Genomic DNA, 22,302 nt, shown 5'->3' on the forward strand with positions numbered 1-22,302 from the left:
GAGGAACGCTGGGCTGGAAGAAGCACAAGCTGGAATCAAGATTGCTGGGAGAAATATCAATCACCTCAGATATGCAGATGACACCACCCTTATGGCAGAAAGTGAAGAGGAACTAAAAAGCCTCTTGATGAAAGTGAAAGAGGAGAGTGAAAAGGCTGGCTTGAAGCTCAACATTCAGAAAACAAAAATCATGGCATCTGGTCCCATCACTTCATGGGAAATAGATGGGGAAACAGTAGAAACAGTGTCAGACTTTATTTTTTGGGGGCTCCAAAATCGCTGTGGATGCTGACTGCAGCCATGAAATTAAAAGACGCTTACTCCTTGGAAGGAAAGTTATGACCAACCTAGATAAGCATATTAAAAAGCAGAGACGGTACTTTGCCAACCAAGGTCCATCTAGTCTAGGCTATGGTTTTTCCCGTGGTCATGTATGGATGTGAGAGTTGGACTGTGAAGAAAGCTGATCGCCGAAGAATTGATGCTTTTGAACTGTGGTGTTGGAGAAGACTCTTGAGAGTCCCTTGGACTGCAAGGAGATCCAACCAGTTCATTCTAAAGGAGATCAGTCCTGGGTGTTCATTGGAGGGACTGATGCTAAAGCTGAAACTCCAATACTTTGGCCACCTCATGTGAAGAGTTGACTCACTGGAAAAGACTCTGATGCTGGGAGGGATTGGGGGTGGGAGGAGAAGGGGACGACGGAGAGTGAGATGGCTGGATGGCATCACCGACTCGATGGACATGAGTTTGAGTGAACTCCGGGAGTTGGTGATGGACAGGGAGGCCTGGCGTGCTGTGATTCATGGGGTCGCAGAGAGTCGGACACGACTGAGCGACTGAACTGAACTGAACGCAATTTATCTTCTTTCTCTACCTTTCTAAAAATCACGCGGTAGTTTTTCGGCTGTCTTCCTCACCACAGTCTCTGTCTGCCAGCACAAACGTGGCAGCTGCCTGTCACAAAGGCCTCAGTAAAGCCTGGGCAAGATGACTTAAGCAACCAGCCCTTAAATGAAGTCAGGCGCAAGCGGCTTGAGGAACTGCCCTTCACAGCCCTCCAGGGGGAAAACCACCCACCCGCTGAAGGAGCCAGACCAGCTGAGCATCTAGCGTCTGGTGTAAATCTTTATCCCACTCTCCTTCTCTGCCCTTAAAACACTTATAGCAGACACTCTGCCAGATCCTCCTGCTCTTACTTTCCAAACTGCCCAGCTTCAATCAGGATCATTTCTGTGATCTACCTGCTGTTGTCTATTTAATGACTACTGTCTGGTTAAGGAGGTAAGATTCTTTAAGAGAGATAAGAGTCAGCTTTCATGCCTAAAATACTAAGAAGTTCAAAAGGCTTTATCCAAAACTACTCAAAAGCCAACCCAGCTCTCGAGGAGCTTTGCTTAGAGATACTGATGTCTTGTAAACCAAATCTCTAGCCAGTTTTGAGGGCTTAATGTTCTTCAGAGCAGGCAAGACCATTTTTAAATGAAGATGTATAAAATCCACATGGCTTACCTCCAGGTCTCACCATCAAACCACACCAAGCAGTCATATACAGGGCCAGGATCACTGTATTTTTTCTCAAAAGAGTTTAGCAATTCCACTTGACTCTGAAGCTCCTCCTTGATTAATTTATTTGCCTAATCAATTAGAACATGTGGTGATGTTAGTACATTTTGTGCTCTTGACAAGTGATATTAACAGACAACCAATACAATGTGACCCAGCAGTAAAGTCATTTTACCCTGGAAAAATGCAAGAAAATTTTCCTTTTATATCTGTACAATTTGAAATTCAGTTTAGTGGCAGACATCAATTAAAATATTAAATAATAAAAAAAATACTTCATTTACTATCATAGTCAGTCCCTTACTACGCCTGCTTTGGGAAAGGCACGGTGCTACCTGGCCATGACCTCATTTGGCCAAGGGTGTTAGTCACATACCCATAATTGTGATTCAGTTCCAAAAGTAACACTAGAATTGCTACACGTTAGTTTATCTACCTTTAGATTTTTATATCCAGGAACATTTCCATTTCAAATCTGTTTCTTAAGAGCCCAAATAAATAATAGGAATTATGAAAGTCTCGCCTCTGTTGAATTTGCTGAGTTCATACTGTATTTATGACCAAGTACATATAAGCTGCTATTCAACCGTTCTGGGCTATGAAAATGGAAAATTCATATGCTTCAACCTAAGCATTTTTTAAACTACATACTATATGAGGTGGCCCTCCATTCGCCTGAGTAGTCCAAGTGAATAAAAATTTAGGTTTCACATGTTTCCAAAATCTTAAGTTATGCTTCATTTTTCCTTATTCAGTATATTCAATGTTTACTCCTCCTCAAGGAAAAAGGCAATTACATAAACATTTTTGGCATACAAAGTAAAACGGCTAATTAAATTCATACCCCTCTTCTATAGTTAGTTCTCTGTATGTGGTACCTGAAATACCACATTTCATGTCTCCAACAGGAGGCTGAAGAACCAAAAGTGATCTAACCGAAAAGCATACAGCTGTTAAAAACAAACACAGATAAAGTAAATAAAAGTGTCTGTGTAGATCTATACAGGCTGGTGGGCCTTGACCCGAGCTGCATGTTAATGAAAGCTCCTGGGAAGTTGTTAAAATACCTGCCTCCTCCTCTGTAAGGTTCTGATTTATTTCCTCTCTAGGACACAAACACGGAGTTTTTAAATCTCCTCACGTGATCCTACCAGGCAGCCAGGGCTCAGAATCACCGATACAATCCCATTTCTGATTAAGAAATGCATGCCCTAGAAGTCTAAATAGGCGCTTCCTCCAAAAAAGACACACATGTGGCCAACGGGCCAGGAAAAGATGTTCAACGTCACTTATTATTAGAGAAATGCAAATCAAAACTACAATGAAGCCATCACTTCATGTTGGTCAGAATGGCCATCCTCAAAAAGCCTACAAATAATAAATGCTGGAGAGGGTATGGAAAGGGAATCCACCTACACTGCTGGTGGGAAACAAATTGGTATAGCTATTATGTTTCAAAAACAGTATGGCAATTACTTAGAAAACTAAAAATAGAGTTACCACATGACCCAGCAATCCCACTCCAGGGCATATATTTGGAAAAGATAAAAACTCCAACTGGAAAAGGTTAACATGCATCCCAGTGTTCACAGCAGCACTGTTTACAATAGCCAAGACAAGGAAGCAACCTATATGTCCATCAACAGGTGACTGGATAAACAAAATGTGGTACATATATATATATATACACACACAATGGAGTATTACTCAGCCATAAAAAGAACAAAATAATGTCATTTGCAGCAACATGGATGGATATAGAGATTATCACACTAAATGAAGTAAATCAGAAGGAGAAAGACAAATGCCATGATATCATTTATATGTGGAATCTTTTAAAAAGAATGACACAAATGAACTCACTGACATGACAGAAAAGACCCACAGACACAAAACAAATTATGGTTACCAGAGCGGGGAGGGAGGGGAAGGAATAGTTAGGAATGTGGGTGTAACAGATACACACTACTACATATTAAATAGATAAACGAAGACCTACTGTATAGCACAGGGAATTATATTCAATATCTTGTAATAATCTATAATGGAAAAGAATCTGAAAAAGAATATATATATATGTATGTATAACTGAATCACTTTGCTGTACACCTAAAACCCTGTACTTCAACTATACTTCGATTAAAAAATTCACTTAAAAAGTGGCATGCATTAACAGAAAAATTCAGAAGGACGAACATCACGTTGCTGCGTGCATCCCTGGCTGGTGATATTCCAGAGACTTTCACCTGCTAACCCTTACGTACCTCTGCTGCTCCAGTTTCTGCAATAGCACTTACTGCTTTCATAATAAACCAAGATGCTATTTTCATCTCATAGACTGATTCACAAAACATGCAACGGCAAGAATGCAGAAAAACGGGAACTCTCATACGCTTCCTATGGAATTGGTACGGTCACTTTATAACCCACTGGAGGACCGGCACTAGAACTCCCAAAACAGGAATTTTTCATCCTGGCCAAAAACTGGAAACGAAGCAAGGATCAATCTGTAGAATGGACACGTACATTGTGGTCCAGCCCTCCCAGAGCAGCGAGAGTGGACTACTGCAACACCCCACACTGCAGGGATCGTACAGGAAACACCAGATGAAAGCAGCAATGAGTAAAAGAACAGACACCGCATGATTCCATTTTATAAAACTCAAGACGGCTGAAGTCACTTCAGCAGTCAGCCATCGAGGACGGTGGCTGCTTCTGGGCGGAGGCAGCCGTGAGCAGCCAGAGGCATGAGAGAGCTGCGGTGCTGTGCACTCGGGGTGCTGCCTTTGTGACGGTTCATGATATCACGTCTAGGATCTGTGCACTCGGGGCGCTGCCTTTGTGACGGTTCATGATATCACGTCTAGGATCTGTGCACTCGGGGCGCTGCCTTTGTGACGGTTCATGATATCACGTCTAGGATCTGTGCACTCGGGGTGCTGCCTTTGTGACGGTTCATGATATCACGTCTAGGATCTGTGCACTCGGGGTGCTGCCTTTGTGACGGTTCATGATATCACGTCTAGGATCTGTGCACTCGGGGTGCTGCCTTTGTGACGGTTCATGATATCACGTCTAGGATCTGTGCACTCGGGGCGCTGCCTTTGTGACGGTTCATGATATCACGTCTAGGATCTGTGCACTCGGGGTGCTGCCTTTGTGACGGTTCATGATATCACGTTCACATCTAGGATCTGTGCACTCGGGGTGCTGCCTTTGTGACGGTTCATGATATCACGTTCACGTCTAGGATCTGTGCACTCGGGGTGCTGCCTTTGTGACGGTTCATGATATCACGTTCACGTCTAGGATCTGTGCACTCGGGGTGCTGCCTTTGTGACGATTCATGATATCACGTTCACGTCTAGGATCTGTGCACTCGGGGTGCTGCCTTTGTGACGGTTCATGATATCACGTTCACGTCTAGGATCTGTGCACTCGGGGTGCTGCCTTTGTGACGGTTCATGATATCACGTTCACGTCTAGGATCTGTGCACTCGGGGTGCTGCCTTTGTGACGATTCATGATATCACGTTCACGTCTAGGATCTGTGCACTCGGGGTGCTGCCTTTGTGACGGTTCATGATATCACGTTCACGTCTAGGATCTGTGCACTCGGGGTGCTGCCTTTGTGACGATTCATGATATCACGTTCACGTCTAGGATCTGTGCACTCGGGGTGCTGCCTTTGTGACGATTCATGATATCACGTTCACGTCTAGGATCTGTGCACTCGGGGTGCTGCCTTTGTGACGGTTCATGATATCACGTTCACGTCTAGGATCTGTGCACTCGGGGTGCTGCCTTTGTGACGGTTCATGATATCACGTTCACATCTAGGATCTGTGCACTCGGGGTGCTGCCTTTGTGACGATTCATGATATCACGTCTAGGATCTGTGCACTCGGGGTGCTCCCTTTGTGACGGTTCATGATATCACGTCTAGGATCTGTGCACTCGGGGTGCTGCCTTTGTGACGGTTCATGATATCACGTCTAGGATCTGTGCACTCGGGGTGCTGCCTTTGTGACGGTTCATGATATCACGTTCACATCTAGGATCTGTGCACTCGGGGTGCTCCCTTTGTGACGGTTCATGATATCACGTTCACATCTAGGATCTGTGCACTCGGGGTGCTCCCTTTGTGACGGTTCATGATATCACGTCTAGGATCTGTGCACTCGGGGTGCTGCCTTTGTGACGGTTCATGATATCACGTTCACGTCTAGGATCTGTGCACTCGGGGTGCTGCCTTTGTGACGGTTCATGATATCACATCTAGGATCTGTGCACTCGGGGTGCTGCCTTTGTGACGATTCATGATATCACGTCTAGGATCTGTGCACTCGGGGTGCTCCCTTTGTGACGATTCATGATATCACGTTCACATCTAGGATCTGTGCACTCGGGGTGCTCCCTTTGTGACGATTCATGATATCACGTCTAGGATCTGTGCACTCGGGGTGCTCCCTTTGTGACGATTCATGATATCACGTTCACATCTAGGATCTGTGCACTCGGGGTGCTCCCTTTGTGACGATTCATGATATCACGTCTAGGATCTGTGCACTCGGGGTGCTCCCTTTGTGACGATTCATGATATCACGTTCACATCTAGGATCTGTGCACTCGGGGTGCTCCCTTTGTGACGATTCATGATATCACGTTCACAACTAGGATCTGTGCACTCGGGGTGCTCCCTTTGTGACGGTTCATGATATCACGTCTAGGATCTGTGCGCTTTTCCGTGCGGGCATTCTGTGTTCATTAAGCACTTTTAAACATTCCACCGATATATAAATTGATTTCAGGACAAATGAGGAAAGGAAAATAAGCAAAATTAGACAAGTTAAAACATGGGGGAGAAAACAAACTTGGGGAAAAAGTCTGTGCGTTCTCTAAGACTGTTAATTCTCTAAGAACACGGTAATGCTTAAATAAAAGCGACTAGCACCAACTTGAGAAGGACAGTTGTTGGCAACGTCGAACTCTTCCTGCTTCCGACAGGCCTCCGCGAGGGCTACTCTGTGGACAGGGTCCCAGATTTTTTCCTTCCGTTCTTTCTGCAAAGACAGGGAAATGGCCATCCAATGAGGTGGACTAATATTCAGGTAAACCGAGACAGGAATTTAAGAGTTGTTATTAGCTGTGATGCTATACAATGCTCATAGTACAGAGGTTTAAAAAAATCATTTATAATCAAGTTGATAAAGCTATGAATGGATCAGTTGTAAAAAAAAAAAAATCTTGATTACTTAATTCACCACTCCTGAGCTCTAAGAGCACAAGTTTACCAAGGTACGACCAGATGTTATTTTTATACATCACAGGCCGCCATTTAAATCCTTCTTCAAGAATAGATAATACCACGTCAGGTAACAGCCTGAAGTCCCATCATTTGAGGAAAAAGAAGTGCCTTCAGCCAAGAGCAAGCAGAAGACAGGGGTAAGCCTGCAGCTGGACTCTGGTGCACTTCCTGTCTCCTACCTCCCTGGCCTGTTCTTTTTTCCCACCCTCCTTGACTTGATGGGGTTCTTTGCTGCTCAAACTGGTCTTCCTGCCATCCCGAGTGTCTTGAACCACAGTGCCTCCCAGTGGAAGTTGGCTAGTTAAAGAAGGCCTCTCCAGTAAAAGAATCAACTCCACTGGACTAAGGAAGGGGATCTGCTTGAACCTCATCTGTACCTGAATGTGGCTGATTAAATTTAATACAATGCATAAAAATACAGTGCGTTTCAGCCTGAAATATTAAAATAAAATAGTATCTAACAGAAGTTGAATTATGTGCATTTATTTTCTGATTTTTTTTTTTTTTTTCAGAATGACTGGAATCTGACAAGTAAAGGTTTGTGTGTAAAATACTGAATAACTTCTTACTGGCTCACTGACCCCTGGAGAATCAAATCACAACCCTAAACTACAGGGCCCATGGGTCTCACCCTGAAGGCCCATTTGCAAGGATCACATCTCGTTTTACTGCTTTAAAATCTTACATAAGATTAAAACTTCATTTCCTTAGTCATACTAACCACATTTTAAGTTCTCAACAGCTACTCGTGGCTCGTGGCTACTATAATGGATGGATAATGAACATTTCACTCTCCCGTAACTACTGAAAGGTCGACAGTGCTGTTATAAAGCAGGCTCCACCTCACTGGTTTTACAATTCTTAGCTCTCCAAAGACAGACTGTGTTTCCCGTCCTTCAGCTGCTTTAGGTCTGAGTTATTTCCTTCCCTAGTACTGAATCATCACTAACTGGGATCAAGAAAGCAAGGCAAAGACTAGGAAAATGGGATAAATTACTATAGAAATGACAGGAACAGGAATAAATTGATTGTCCAATGAAAGCATATCCCTTCTCCCCGAAAAACACAAATACACAAAATGTGAATAAAATTTCAAGGTATTCAGATTCCCTAAACTTATCCATGTATATCAGATTAGGAAACATGAATGGGTAATGTTTCACTGGATAGCATCTTTCTTGAAGCAGTCATCATGTGAAAGTCTCCAGATCCCCTTAATAATCATCAGGTTAGTGAGAGCTAAGGCAGTCTCTTTCTTCAGTCTGAATAGAATCTGAAGAAGCCATCGATACCAGATTGTCCGTTACCTGAATTCTTTCTTTGAGAGCCTTTGGATAGAAATCGTAGCCATTTTTTATGCCAATGTGATATCTGCCTGAGGGATTTGTCCAGGTCACAGGAATCTATGGGAAAAAAGAACATTTCTCACTCACTAAATGCTTCCCAATTCCAATGGTACAGTCCTGGGGGAAAACCTATCCTTGGGACTCAACTTGGGGCAGGCTCCCGCCTTAGAGCGATATCGTTAATACTCTAAGTTGCCATTTAACATATCTCTGGCTCCTTTTTTATCAACAGTGAGATAGCTTAACTAGAGTACCTTTCATTTACACAATGTTTTACAGTTTATGCCGGGCTTTCAACATCACACTAAACCGCTAGGACCTTTAGTTCCCAAGTATACAGGACAACTCACTCCCCCATCACCCAAGGGCCTATCGACCAGGGGAGGGAAGCAACTTACAGAAACTCTCCGCCCTCGGGTGTCCTGCTAACAAAAAGAACTTCACTCTCCTCCAAGATACTACAGGGATGGGCCAGAGCCTCTTAAAAACAGCTCTTTGTGTTCTTAAGAAAAAAGCTCTATAAAATCACGATAATTACAGACAACATCCTGATAATAGTCTTTTCTGCTCTAAGTATTTAAAAATAACACTTCAAGCTTTTAATTTACATAAAATACAAAGAGCATGCCCAGTTTACAAATGGAGAAAGCAAAGAAGCAAAGAGAAATTAAACTTCTGGCCCAAACAGGAGGGTTGAAAAGAAAGCTGGAATCTAGTTCAATCAAGAGACAAAAACCTGGTGTAAAGGATACAGAATTTAAAGCCGGACAAACCTGGCTATGGCCCAAACTCTGCCACTCACCAGGTGGGAGCCACGGGCTTCCACTTCCTCATGTGCAAAAGGAAAAAAATAATCTTTACTCCACAATTCCCATGAATAAGAATCTGCGTGAACATCAACCAACATGAAATGTCAATCAAGACCATGGGGACCCTTCACATCTATCTCAGGACCCGTGATCACTAAAACAGCTTCTAAAGGTGCACAGATTATGAAGCTGAACTATCAACCAGTAAAAGCAGCAGGCTGATTCACAATTCTCACGTGTGCAGGATCTCTACTCGACGCGAATCCTCAAGTCCCTATTTATCAAATTATTCCCCAGGCAGGAAGCCTGTGGAGGAAATTTTCTCACAACTAAATAGAGGAAGACAATTGTGCACAGAACTTCCAAGATCTACTGACCTTCAAAAGCATGCACATACTGTAAAGCAATTATCCTTCAATTAAAAAGAAACTAAAAAAAAAAGTCTGCACATCAGTAATCATTTCTGAATCAATGACGTCTGGAGTTTGTGAAATTTTAAATATGCTGGCATACAAACTAGTGCTTTTCATTCAAAACTGACCAGCCTTCTTCAGATAATAGGGACTCTTAACTTGTTCTTGCAACACCCGTGACACACAATAATAACGTGTTGCAACAATAAAAGAGTAGGCAGTCACTAGCCTATTTAATCACAGGTGTCCCAGCACCCAGGTGGCTTTGTTCGCATATGCTGCTGACAGCTTCTTTGTGCAGATTACGAAAAGCTGTGAAATGCCAAAGGATTAAATGAAATGACCGATCAAAGTGACTGCAAAATAATCAGGTTGTTGAGACAATCACCATCACTTAACTATGTATGTAATACAATAAAAATAATCGAGTAGACATAATTCATGTTTAATTAAAGCGAGACTCAATTCTGCAGGGTCCATGAACCAGATATTTCTCAAATTACTACCATGCATTTTCTTCACAGTACATGTGGACTAGTTACAACAATGTAACTAAAAAAAAATTAATAAATAAAATAAAAATTATGCATAATCACGGTTCTACTAGTCAACCTTAACCATGTTAAAGCTAGCTCTGTTTGCTGTTCAGTCACTCAGTCGTGTCCGACTCTTTGCCACCCCATCGACTGCCGCACGCCAGGCTTCCCTGTCCCTCACCATCTCCTGGAGCTCGCTCAAACTCATGTCCATTGAGTCAGCGATGCCATCCAACCATCTCATCCTCTGTCCTCCCCTTCTCCTCCTGCCCTCAATCTTTCCCAGCATCAGGGTCTTTTCAAATGAGTGGGTTCTTCACATCAGGTGGCCAAAGTATTGGAGCTTCAGTTTCAGCTTCCAGTGAATATTCAGGGTTGATTTCCTTTAGGATTGACTGGTTTGATCTCCTTGCTGTCCAAGGGACTCTTTTTAAGAATCTTCTCCAACACCACAGTTCAAAAGCATCAGTTCTTCTGTGCTCAGCTACCTTTACTCTGAGGCCATTAGAGGATATGTAATTTTACATATTTGAGTATTCCATACAAATGAAGTTATTTTGGGTCTCTCTTAAAAACCAAAGTGCTTTATTTATTTTTTACCATTTTAAGCTGCTCTCTTTAAAAGAGTTTTAATTACATAGTAACTACAATGTGGTAAGACTGTGTCTCCAACAAGAAACAGAATTTCTTTAATTACTAATTACACCTCATTTTACTCTTTTAAAGAAAGGCTGTTTAATGAATTGAAGGTTTTCTCAATGAGACAAGTGTCACCGTGAGTTGTTGACGTTCCATGAGAGAAAATCATGTTGAGATTTTTGCCTCAAAAGTGTACTTCAGACTTGTCAGCCTCACGGTCGGGTTGGACACAAGGACCCTCTCCCTTTTAGCTATCACTGCATCTAAATTCGATGTTAAGTCTGGCTGAGGCATTCACGGTCTCTGAACTAGCCTAAACGAGGCTAAAAAGTGATGATTTGAAAAATGACTTCAAGTTAAATGAGGCAGAACTTTAAAAGGCACTGTGCTTCCTTCCCAAATGCTGCTAAAATCAGAATAAGGAAAAGGAAAAAACAAAAACCCTAACGATAAAGAGTGGGCAATGAGGCTTTAGAAGCCGAAAGTCACCACAGTTTGAAGGTTGCCAAGTAAAAGGCGGCACTGAAAACTGGTGGGCAAACTATGGACTTTTAACACGTGTGGTGGGACAAGTGGGTGTTCAGATGGAAAAAAAGAATACAGGGACTCCTACTTTAAACGAAGCATTAAATCAATTCCAGGTGAACTCTAGAACAAACAAGAAAAATGATGGATGCTCTTAGAAAATAAAAATGGGAAAATATCCTCATGATTTCGGGTCAGGAAAGGTTTCTTTTTTTTTTTTTCTTTACTATCAAACACGATTAAAAAAAAAAATGAAAGCAGGTGATCATATTTACTCAAGACTTTTATGGTTTCCTTTGCTTGTCCTTCATTTCTGCTGCTCCATGTTTCCCTTTGAAAAGTCTTGCTATAAATACTCTTACTTTATCTGGGAATGTCTTTATTTCACCCTTTTCCCCTGAATGTACTTTCACTGAATATAGAATCTGGGATCGACAGACCCTTTCTTTTTGCGCTGGAAAAATGTCATGCCACACCTTTCAGGCCCCTAGGGTTCTGAAGTCAATTAAGTATTCTTCCCATCTATATAGTGGGTCACTTTTTCCTGGCTGTTTTCAAGATTTTCTTTTTTTTTTTTGGTCTTTCATTTTTGGCAATCTGATTGGATGTTTCTGGGCATGAACTCCTTTTGGTTTATCTTATTTGGGGTTCACTCAGCTTCTGGAATTAGTAGGTTTATATCTTTGCCAAACTCAGGAGAACCTCTCCGAAACTTTTTCAGCATTTTTTTTCCCAGCAGCACACTCCTTTCCCCTCTTTCCTAGGGTCTGATGATGCAAATATCTGACCATTCATTCTTGACTGACAAGTTCCTCCAGTGTTTCTCTTCATTGTTCAGGATGGTTATTTTCTATTGGCTGATCTTAAGGTTCGCCCAGACTCTTCTGTCATCTTTCTGCTACCGCATCCTTCCAGGGACGTTTTTTTTAAAAAATATTTCAGCTATCACAAAAATTTCAGTTCTAAAATATCCGAGCGTTTCTTATAGCTTCTGTGTCTTTTGCTGAGTCTATTAGTTACTGCTGTGTTATGAACTACCACAAACGTTGTGACTTGAAAGAACACACACTTCCTGTCTTACACGCTCTGTCAATCAGAAGCTGGCACCACGGGGCTAGATCCTGGACTTGGCTTCAACCAAGGTGCGGCCCGGGCCCTACTCTCATCTGCGGCTGGCCTGCTGGCAGGCTTGGGGGTGTTCGTTCCCCTCTGTCTGTGAGGTTAAGGGCCGGCGCTTCTCACTCATTGTCAGCTGGAGGAAGGATTTCCTGCTGCTGCTAAGTCACTTCAGTCGTGTTCGACTCTGTGCGACCCCATAGATGGCAGCCCACCAGGCTCCCCCGTCCCTGGGATTCTCCAGGCAAGAACACTGGAGTGGGTTGCCGTTTCCTTCTCCAATGCAAGAAAGTGAAAAGTGAAAGTAAAGTTGCTCAGTCGTGTCTGACCCTCAGCGACCCCATGGACTGCAGCCTTCCAGGCTCCTCTGTCCGTAGGATTTTCCAGGCAAGAGTACTGGAGTGGGGTGCCATTGCCTTCTCCAGGAGGAAGGATTTCCTAAGACACAAAAAGCGCTAACCAAAAGGGCAAAAGGCTGATTTCCAACCACAGCAGATGTGATGTCCTGCGTGTGAAGAGACATCACCTGAAAACACGCATACAGAGTGGGAGAAGACACCGAAACACAGGCAACCCAAGGACAGGCCACCCCCCGAGAGTAAGAAAACGACAGACGACTCAGGATCCAAGACAACCAGCAAAGGCACGCGGAGGGGCCCTTCACGAAAGAGAAAATCCAGACGCTGAAGCGACACATGAGGAGGTGCTCAACCTTAACAGTCATCGGAGAAACACAAATTAAAACTACAAAGTATACAGCTAAATTCTAATCTACCCACAAAAATTAAAAAGCCTGAAAACATCGACTGGTAGCAGCGCAACTACTCCAAGTCCTACATATTGCTGGTGGAAACGTATTTTAGTGGAATCAGCTGTAAAAAACTGGTAAAGGTGTATCACCCAGTAAAGGTGCGTCTCTATGACTCAGCAATTCCACTCCCAGGCACAATTCCTAGAGCTGCCTGCACACGGGTGCGCAGAGCAGGTCTGCAAGAACGTTTCTGAAAGAACTGTGCCAGTCCCAAAGCGGAAACGACTGTTCCCAGCAGAATGGACACCACGTGGTACAACCAACTATGTCCCAGAGACAGCAGTGAAACCGAACACATCACTGCCCCATGCAAATCACGGCTCAATCTCATGAATCTCACAAACACCCAGGAAAAGAGGACATGACATGACACAGAAATGAGGCCATTCGTATAAAACCCACAAATAGGCAAAGCTAACAACAGATTCCACTTATCCACACAGAGGTGGTAAAACCATAAAGGAAAGTAAAGAACCGATTTCACAAAAGCCAAAATACGCTGTGATCTGGAGAACACAGTAAAGTCCTGAGGCAATGTTCTGTCTTATCTATAGCAGGTAAAGTGGCGTTCACTTAAATTACTCACTCAATTGTACATATGTGCCTTGTGCATTTTTATTTTTGCCTGTACAATTAACTATGAAAGGCGTTATGCTTCTATTCACTTTTTTGCTTTCATCTGTTCCCATAACTACTACTGGCCGTAAGTAACCGACCACCAGCTACTCCAGACGGCTTAGCAATAGCATCCTTAGAGAATGACAGGACGAGCATCTTCAAAGCACCTATCATCCAGTAGCTGATCTTACACTGGTGGAAGAAGTAGACATCAACCATCAGTAGTTTATGCGCTATTTGGAAGAAGCAGAATTAGAACATAGGTAATTCTTCCAGAGCACAGTTAAGTCAAAGAAACTTGAAGACTTGTGTTGCTTTCCTGACTCACAGAAGCTGTAAACATTTGTTGCTTGAAAGCATGACGTCTCGGCGTGATCTGTGATACAGCAACAGGTAACGAACATCGTACCACAGGATGTAAGGTAAAAATGTAAGATGCTCTGAGGTGAAAGCACAAAAAAATAAAGAGAAAAATTCAGTGTAAAGATAAAAGCTCCAACCTTGAGCACCCTTCCTGAAAGACCAACAATTTCACCGTCCTTTGGCTCCACCACCGTGGCTGTGTTCACGTCGCCGCTTCCCGTTGTGTCAATGATGTCGATGATTTTCGGTTTCCCATCAGTTGTAACCTGAAGATTAAGAGACCATTAAAACATGAATTATAGAATCGTTTTTATCCTGAAAGCAATGCCAACCCCCAAACGTGTGTTTGTGCATATACACGTCCCCATGTATAAAATATCCTATAAAATCTACATTCCTTTATAAAAGGAAACTGAATTGTTTTAAGCCAAAAGCTTGACAAATACTCTCAAGAAAATGCAGTCATATGCTCAGGTACATACTTCCTGAGCACTTACCATAGGCCACTCCACTAGATGCACAGTACAGAAAACTCTTGACCTCACAGACTCTGCGTTATATGGACTCAATAAACCAGGAGACACATAACACGTCAGTCGGTAATCACTACAACCAAGAAAGTCAAGCAGGGAAAGGAGACAGGTGGTATGGGGCTTTCGGCGCTAAGGAGGCTGCTCAAGAAAGGTCTTGCTGAGATCCTTAACATCTGAAGAGAGATCTGAAGAAGGAGAGTTTGGGGCTGGACTGGACGAGTACAAAGCTTGAAGGGAAAAACGCTTACTAACATTTCATTACTGGAGGCCACACTAGCACTCAAACTTCTTAAGTCAGGTTCAGACTCACCACCCACACCTGCCCCCGCCCTTGCCAGCCCAGGAAGCCACTGGGGTGCTCAAGCCAGAAACGCTGAAGTCCTTCTCCGCCTCTCTAGTCAAGTGTTCACAGCCAGCTTCCCCAGAGGCCCTCCCTTCTGCCTCTGAAGTGCAGTTCAGACCCACCTTCTCCAGATGTCCACACCAGCATCCCGAGCTTCTCCACCACCGTCACCTCCTGCCTTCCTAAAGGGACACCTCCCCTAGGAGGCCCTCCAGGATCAACAGGAGCACCCTCCCGACCCTGACCCCTTGGTCTCCTTTCCACTCCTTGCCGTGGCTGCCACCTTCCTGCACCAGGCCCTGCTGCTGAGAACTTTTTGTGCCTTCAGTTGTTCACAAGGGTCCTGGTCCCGTCTCAGGGACCCCGTTTTCTAGAGAATGCTGCCCCGTCACGGAGACCTCCCTGCTGGCCTCGTCTAAGCGCTCCTCACCCTAAACCCGATCATTCCTCCTCACGGTACCGCGGGGCCTTGGCAGAACTCCACTCGCTTCGGAATCACGGCTGGGACTTCACCGATTCGCACTAGTGGAAGGGAGGCTCCACCGCGGCAAGGGCCGTGTCTGTTTCAGTCCCCAGATTTCGCCGAGCCCGGCGGCGTCTGTCAGGCACGCGAGGCTCCTGGCTTGTTGGACAGCCTGACACTCCTTACTCGGCGTTACGATGGATTTTCCTCAGCTGCGGGGGAGCCCTCCGACTCCTGCAGCCCACGGGAACACTGAACACACCATTGCCTTTGTGGGGGCAAAAAATAAACCCTTCTGGGGCTCTTTCTGGGCTACCTTCGCCAAGGGGATTTGTTGCATCCAAGACACACGTGTTGAGTGAGCAGCGGGAATCAGGGGCGCAGACCCGAAAAGGACGGAAAAAAAGAAGACCCCTGTCCTCCCGAGCGACAGAGGACACACAGCCGGTGGGAATTTGCTGGATGAGGCAGGGAGATCAAAGCCGGCGCGCTGTGCCCGCCTCGAGGGCTGGGGGTGCGAGGGAGGTTCCAGAGGGAGGGGCCCATGTGTGCCCGCGGCTGACCCATGCGCATGCGGGGCAGACAGCAACACAACACTGTGAAGCGATCATCCTCCAATTAAAAGCAAATCAATAAAGAGAAACAGGAATTAAAAAAAAAAAAAGTGCCTACAGGGTGCCAAGAGCCCAGCCCTCAGATTCCCTTCCAGCCGAGAATTCACCTTCTTTGAGATGAAGTGCAGGGTCCAGTCCTTTCCCGTCACCCCCACCCCCCCCCCCGACACACACACCCACCTACCACTGCAGGGTCCTCAGACTTCTGCAGTTAAGGTGCAGCCGAGAGGACGGGGGAGTTCGCTATGTGGAGGAAACACACACACTTTTTTCTTTACAAGGGAAAATTACGGGGTGGGCTGGTGGATCTCAGATCGCACTTCAATCATAGACCAATCAGGGCTGAGAGTTCTGTCGGGGCCGCACTGCTGTTATTTTTAGGTGATAAAATTCTTAAACTGGGTGATTATTTCTTGGGGGCTGTCTATATTAGGAATAAGTATTCTAATACACTCAAAGGCTCCAAATAATAATTAAAAGCCACCGCAGAAATCATATCCAACCCCGACAAGATTATGATAAGACTTAGACACTGATTTTGAAGGGACTGGCGAAGTATCTTCTAACATGAAATGAAAATATAGGAATGAAGAAAAATGTAGGAGAATCTAACAAGATAAAAACAAATCGCTAGGAGCAAGTGCAAACTCCTATAAACTCTCCAATAAAACTAGCTAGGATCATGTATTAAAACCATACGCAAACAATCTATTTTAAAACGTATTCCAAATAAGTGTGTGATTTGAAAGCTGCACCATAGCACTAAGAATACAAACCATTTGCCTTCATTTTCTCATTCAATAAAGCAAACAACATCAGTGCCTTGAGATCAAGAATCACAAGACATCGCTAACAAGTCCGACACGGATCCTTCTCATTGGAGACCTCATTCATCGGTGTGTGAGCAAAGGAAGAGCCTAATGGGATTTCGTGGCTTATTCAGCATATGCTACTGCGATCAGCTTTACTCACTAGGACCTCTCTCTTACCCATGAAAAATTCTCATGTGTACGGCTTTCTATCTGTGTACTTCTCCCTTCATCATTAGCTGAAGGGACCTACTCCACTAGAGGGAAGATGCAAGAGGGAATTCAAGCGTAGGAAGGTTTTAGAAAGGCAAACCGGCTGAGAATTCTGCAAAGAGCTCTGGGAGGAGGAGAGGAAACTGCACGGCTAACCTGAGACCGCTGTCCCTCTACTGTGAGGACTGGATGGTCACAGGGGACTGGAGACACAGCCACTGTGATGACAGCAAAGGTGATAAGCCCTGGGAATGGAGTGGGAGACTGAGATGCTTACTGGGCGATGCTGGCGGAACAGAACAGAACTTGTCCAAAGGTTCCTCCCCAACATCAAGAACCTCAGCTACTTTTTATCTCCAGTGAAACACTTAGTGTGGCAAAGCTGGCGAGGGTTTACCGAAGATCAGAATCAAGAGTGGGAAGTTCGCCAATTTTTCCACACAAACCGCAGTGAAGGAGCAAGCGCTCACTTGAAATTTCAGGGACGATACTGAAAACACTCCTTTGAGCAAAGCATGGTATGTTGCAAACACACACTATGAAGTCACTCTTAATCTAAGAACACAGCGATAAAATGAGTAAGGCAGGCTTTGCTTTCGGAAAGCTTACAATCCAGCTGGAAAGACAAATGAGACGAGAACAGTGACACAGGACAATGAATAATAAAGGTGAAGGACAGTGTCCAGGAAGTCACATAAGAACACACAACCCAGCTCGGAGGAAATCAGGAAAGGCAAACTGAAAGGCAAACTTAAAACTGGCAGCACCTACTATTAGTAACTAAGTACACATCTATGATCATTTCCTCCCTGTACTCTATTTTGTTGCAGTCATTTAGTCGCTAAGTTGTGTCTGACCGTTTTCCCATAGTAGCCCGCCGGCTTCTTCTCCAGGCAAGAATACTGAAGCAAGTTGCCATTTCCTCCTCCAGGGGAGGACCCAGGGATCTAACTCGTGTCTCCTGCATTGGCAGGAGGATTCTTCACCACTGAGTCACCAGGGAAGCCCCCTCTATTATATTTTAGTGAACATAAAATTAGAAAGACATTTACAGGACTACTTGTAACCTCTGTCCCCAAATTATATTTTCTTCCATGAGGAAATTAGATATTATCACACATATACATTTTTTTTCCATTCAACACACACAAATTTCACAGAAAATGAATCTGGATAGGTGCTTTCGAGGAATTTTAACTTAATTAGGAAAAAGGTATGAAAAGCAAGAGACTAAAATGAAAGGCTAAGTGCTACAGGAGGACATGAATAAACCACTCTGAGAGCAAAGAGGGGAAACGAACAGTCAGCAGGGCCTGGGCCCGACCCTTCTTTGGGAGCCCCCGGTCCTGACACAGCGGCTGGCATATACACAAAAACACACAATACACGCGGTGGGAGATGACCGAAGTAAATCAGCAGATATCCCCAAAGGTAACAGGTGAGGGCCTGGCTGGGTCTTACGGGATTAAATAGGCCTTTACAGGTGCCTGTAGAAGGCCTGCGGGCAGATTAAACCCCACATGTAGCGCGTGTGCTGGGGAAAGACCTGGAAAATCTGGGAAAGGGGTGGAGTGTTGTTGGTGGAAGCCCAGGACCAGGGGCGGAAGTGCTGAGATGCGAACCAAGGTTACGCAAGGAGCTGGAATGAGGTGGCGATGGGCCGTGCAAAGTTCAGGACTGGGGTTTTCATGCAAAGACAACTGGGAGGCCCAAATAGGTTGGTTTGATATTAAACAAGGGTGTGATGGCGGGGTTTTTTCTTATTTTTTAAGGAAGGGTACTCTGGTAATGCAGAGGATGACCAGTGGTGGCCGGGAGGTTCCTGAATTCCAGGTCCGGTCCAAGGTCCGTCTCTCCTCTATGAACTCTGGCTGGCCCACTGATCAATCTCTGTTAACAGTTACAGTCTGCACGACTCCAGCATCTTTCAATGCAAAACCTTAGATGCCTTAATATCTGCTGCGGAAAAGACTTAACCACTTATTTAATTATTACTCCTCTCATCCTGCCACCCTCTGCATTTAGCAAGCCTACACACTGTCACAAAAGAGAACTGAGCCCGAGGCCATCTCCAAAGAACGGGACTTTCCATGGTATTCCTCAAAGTTCTCCCTGCACATCCAGTCCTCTGCTCAGACTTCACTGGCTTTTCAAATGTCCAGTTCAAGCACCTCTTCCTATCTCACTAGCTTCTTCCACTTTATTTCTATCTCCCTTCTTACCTTAATGATGCATACACAGATCTACAAAACACATATACAGGTAAGGAGGGTAAAAAAAAATACCTTAAAAATTCACTCATGTTTGCAAGTCACCTTACTGAATTCTTTTTGGATGGCCATGTTTAGGCCAATCTCTCAAAGTTGTTAGAAGATAAGAGTTAAGTTTTCATTTCCCTTCAAATACACTGTTGTGCAAACATTTGTTGTTACATGCACACACCTAAAGGCTTCCAAGGTGGTGCTAGTGGTAAAGAACCTGCCTGCCAGAACAGGAGAGATAAGAGATGAGGGTTTGATCCCTGGGTCGGGAAGATGGCAACTGACTCCAATATTCTCGGCTGGAGAATCCATGGACAGAGGAGCCTGGCGGGCTACGGTCCACGGGGTTATAGAGTTGGACACAACCGAAGCGACTGAGCACACACACATCCAACGCACATTTATCCTTTAGAAAGCTGGCGATTTAAGATCCAGCACAGACTCCCTCAAAGTTATTTTCTTGAACGCTCTTCTTGAGCTCCTTAAACAGTCACAGGTAACTAATCGTCTCAGTTTTCAGAGCAGCGCGGTGGGATGAGAGTCACTGCCACTTTATAGGAGGAGGAAGGGAATGACGGGACGAGCAGGACTGGGAGATTCTACAAAAGCGTCTCTTCCCCAGACAGTACTCCTCCAAACTCCTCCGATCCCCTTATTATCCTGACAAAAGAGCCAGTGAACCACTCCTCCAGCTGTTCTCCTCCCACTTATCCCTATAAAAAGGAAACGGCACACACCACCCCGGAATGGAAACCATTACTACCCGGGAATAAAGTCTCGAGGAGGTGATGGCTGTCACTGCTGTGAGTCTCCTAAGTTATTAACACGACTGGATCACTAGAGCGCAGGAGGGAAGGCATCACCTGCTTCTCTTCTGAGGCTCCAGAGCTGCCCCGCAGGGCCAGGAGCAGGTGACTGGCTCAAGAATTAAGGGGAGGAAGCAAGATACCCCCGGGGGGGATTCTCCACACAGCCGACCTGACTGTTTCCTCTTCCCCTTGAATTACATCCTAACTTCCCAGATGCTATCTCGCTTATGAGAACACAATCAAGGATTTGAGAGGGCGGAGGCATGGAGGAGGAAGACAATCCCTCAGCTTCAGGGTTTTAAGACACACAGGTGAAGGGCTGACACAGGGGGAGATCAGCAATCAGCCAGGTGAGACATCCGAGAGATGGGACCTTGAGCAATGGTGAGGTTCTGCTGACTACTGGGTTTCCCTGCAAGTCTAAGGCTAAATTTACAAAAGCCAGACTTCGAAAACTAAGAAGGCTTTCAATGGAGATACAATGTTTTTAAAAAAATTACCTTTTTCACAAGGGTACCTTGATTCAGCGATTCCAAAGGTGCCGAAGGCCAAACAAAATTGTCTCTTAAAAAATCATAAAGTACGTGGTCTTTCATTTTGAGGTTGAAAAATTAAAGAAAGCATAATTGAATGCACCCTGGAAGAGTTCGCAAAAAAAAGAAAAAAAACCCAACAACAAACTCAATCAGCTTCTTCTTTACGTAAAAGCCTAATAAGCCCTGCGTTTCAGCTGACCCTAAACAAGTACACTGCAGAAGAGGGTTTAAAAATAGCACACAGAAAACTACCGGAGGAAACAATTCCGGAAGTTGACTTCTCTTCTTGAAACCGGCGGCTTTCGTTGTTTCGAGATTAAAAAAAAAAAAAACAAAACCATTCCACCCCAAATCGAATCACCCGAACGACAGTGAGAAAAAACAGGAAAAAAAACAAACACGAAAAGTTGTGATTTGCCCCTTCTCTGCAGCCTCCCCGCCAGCACCACACCACCCTCCCCAGGATAATAAAATGGTAAATAACGGGCACTGGCCGCTCGGGTCCACGAGGCAGCCGCGGCGGCGGCGGAGGGCGCCGGGCTGGGCAGCAGGGCGCCCGCGGGCCCCGGGGCCTGGCGGCGCCCAGGCTGGAGGGGTCTTTCCGGGGGTGCGGGGTCGGCGATCGGCGCCCCGACCGGCCGCGCCGGGCTCCGCCGCTTTGTCTGGGCCGGGATCGGGGCCCAGCCCGGGCGCCCCGGGCCCCGCGCATCCCAGCGCAAGGCGTCCTCCCGGCGCCCGGCGCGCCCTCGGCCGCACAGCGGGGCTCCGAGGCCCGCGTCGCCCCGCCGCCGCCCCCGACCCCCGCGCTGGGGCCCTGGGCGGCCGCCGCACCTGCATGCCCGGGGCCCCGGGGTCGACCCCCGTGTCCAGGACGGCGATGAGCACCCCTCGCCCGTCATAGTCCGGGTAGCGGCACAGGAAGGCCGCGGCCCCGGTCTCCTTCTTCGGGAGGAGGCCGTGGAAGGGGAAAGGCTCCTCGGTCGCGGCGGTGGCCATGGACGCAGGCTGCAGGGCGGCGGGGACGCAAACGGTCGGGCTGCGCGCGGACGAGCGGCGGCGCGAGGACAAGCCGGGCGGCCGCGGGCCTGGGCTGGGAGGGCGGTGCGGATGGGCTGGGCGGGGCCGGCCGCCGGCCAATCCGCGAGCCTCCAGGGAGGGCCGGCCAATCCCGAGCCGCTACGTCAGAGCCGACGGCACCGCTGTCCGGAAGCCGAGCCGAGGGGTACCCGCGGCCGCAGGGAAGGGGGCGGAGCCTGGGGCGTGGCCGGCGGGGCTTGGGGACTGGCACCCCCGGGGGCCTTAAACCTGAGAGGCGCGCGGGGCGGGGAATTTCTTTTTCTTAGGGGGCGGGCCGGCTTCTAAGCAGAGGGTCCGCGTATCCCCGCCCCACCGGGGGGACAGAGAAGGAAGTAGGGGCTTGGCGTCTGGGGAAGCGGGAAGCCCCCCTCTGACAGCCGATGCCTTCTGAACGCGCAGGTGTGGATGAATGCAACTTCGCGGTCAGCTGCGGCGGAACGCCCCGGGTGGACCCCGAGCAAAGGGAGCCCACGCGGGCTCGCTTAAACCTCTTAGGCGTGTCGGGTATTGGCGAAAAGCCGGGAGACCAGTTGTTTGATTTGGGAGAGTGGGAGTGATTTTTCTGATTGGCAGCTCCTTGATTCAGTGGTGTTG

General features: G+C 46.1%; 1 protein-coding gene across 3 annotated transcripts in view; it reads right to left on the minus strand.

Annotated features, from left to right (window-relative positions):
- Positions 1-21,720, minus strand: part of TPP2 (tripeptidyl peptidase 2) — a 62,491-nt gene extending 40,771 nt beyond the window's left edge. For all 3 annotated transcript variants that reach the window (XM_088842626.1, XM_088842625.1, XM_088842627.1), the window contains exons 1-5: positions 21,463-21,720; positions 14,188-14,316; positions 8,182-8,277; positions 6,525-6,629; positions 1,513-1,637 (exon numbers count right to left, since the gene is read on the minus strand). In XM_088842626.1, coding sequence (XP_088698752.1) covers positions 1,513-1,637; positions 6,525-6,629; positions 8,182-8,277; positions 14,188-14,316; positions 21,463-21,627 — 620 coding nt within the window. In that variant the 5' untranslated portion in view covers positions 21,628-21,720. The remainder of the gene's footprint in view (positions 1-1,512; positions 1,638-6,524; positions 6,630-8,181; positions 8,278-14,187; positions 14,317-21,462) is intronic.
- Positions 21,721-22,302: the final 582 nt, after the last annotated feature.

The sequence above is a fragment of the Moschus berezovskii genome, chromosome 13 (assembly GCF_049115385.1).
Source record: "Moschus berezovskii isolate FMDL1 chromosome 13, NW_MosBer_1.0, whole genome shotgun sequence".
Taxonomy (NCBI): Eukaryota; Metazoa; Chordata; class Mammalia; order Artiodactyla; family Moschidae; genus Moschus; species Moschus berezovskii.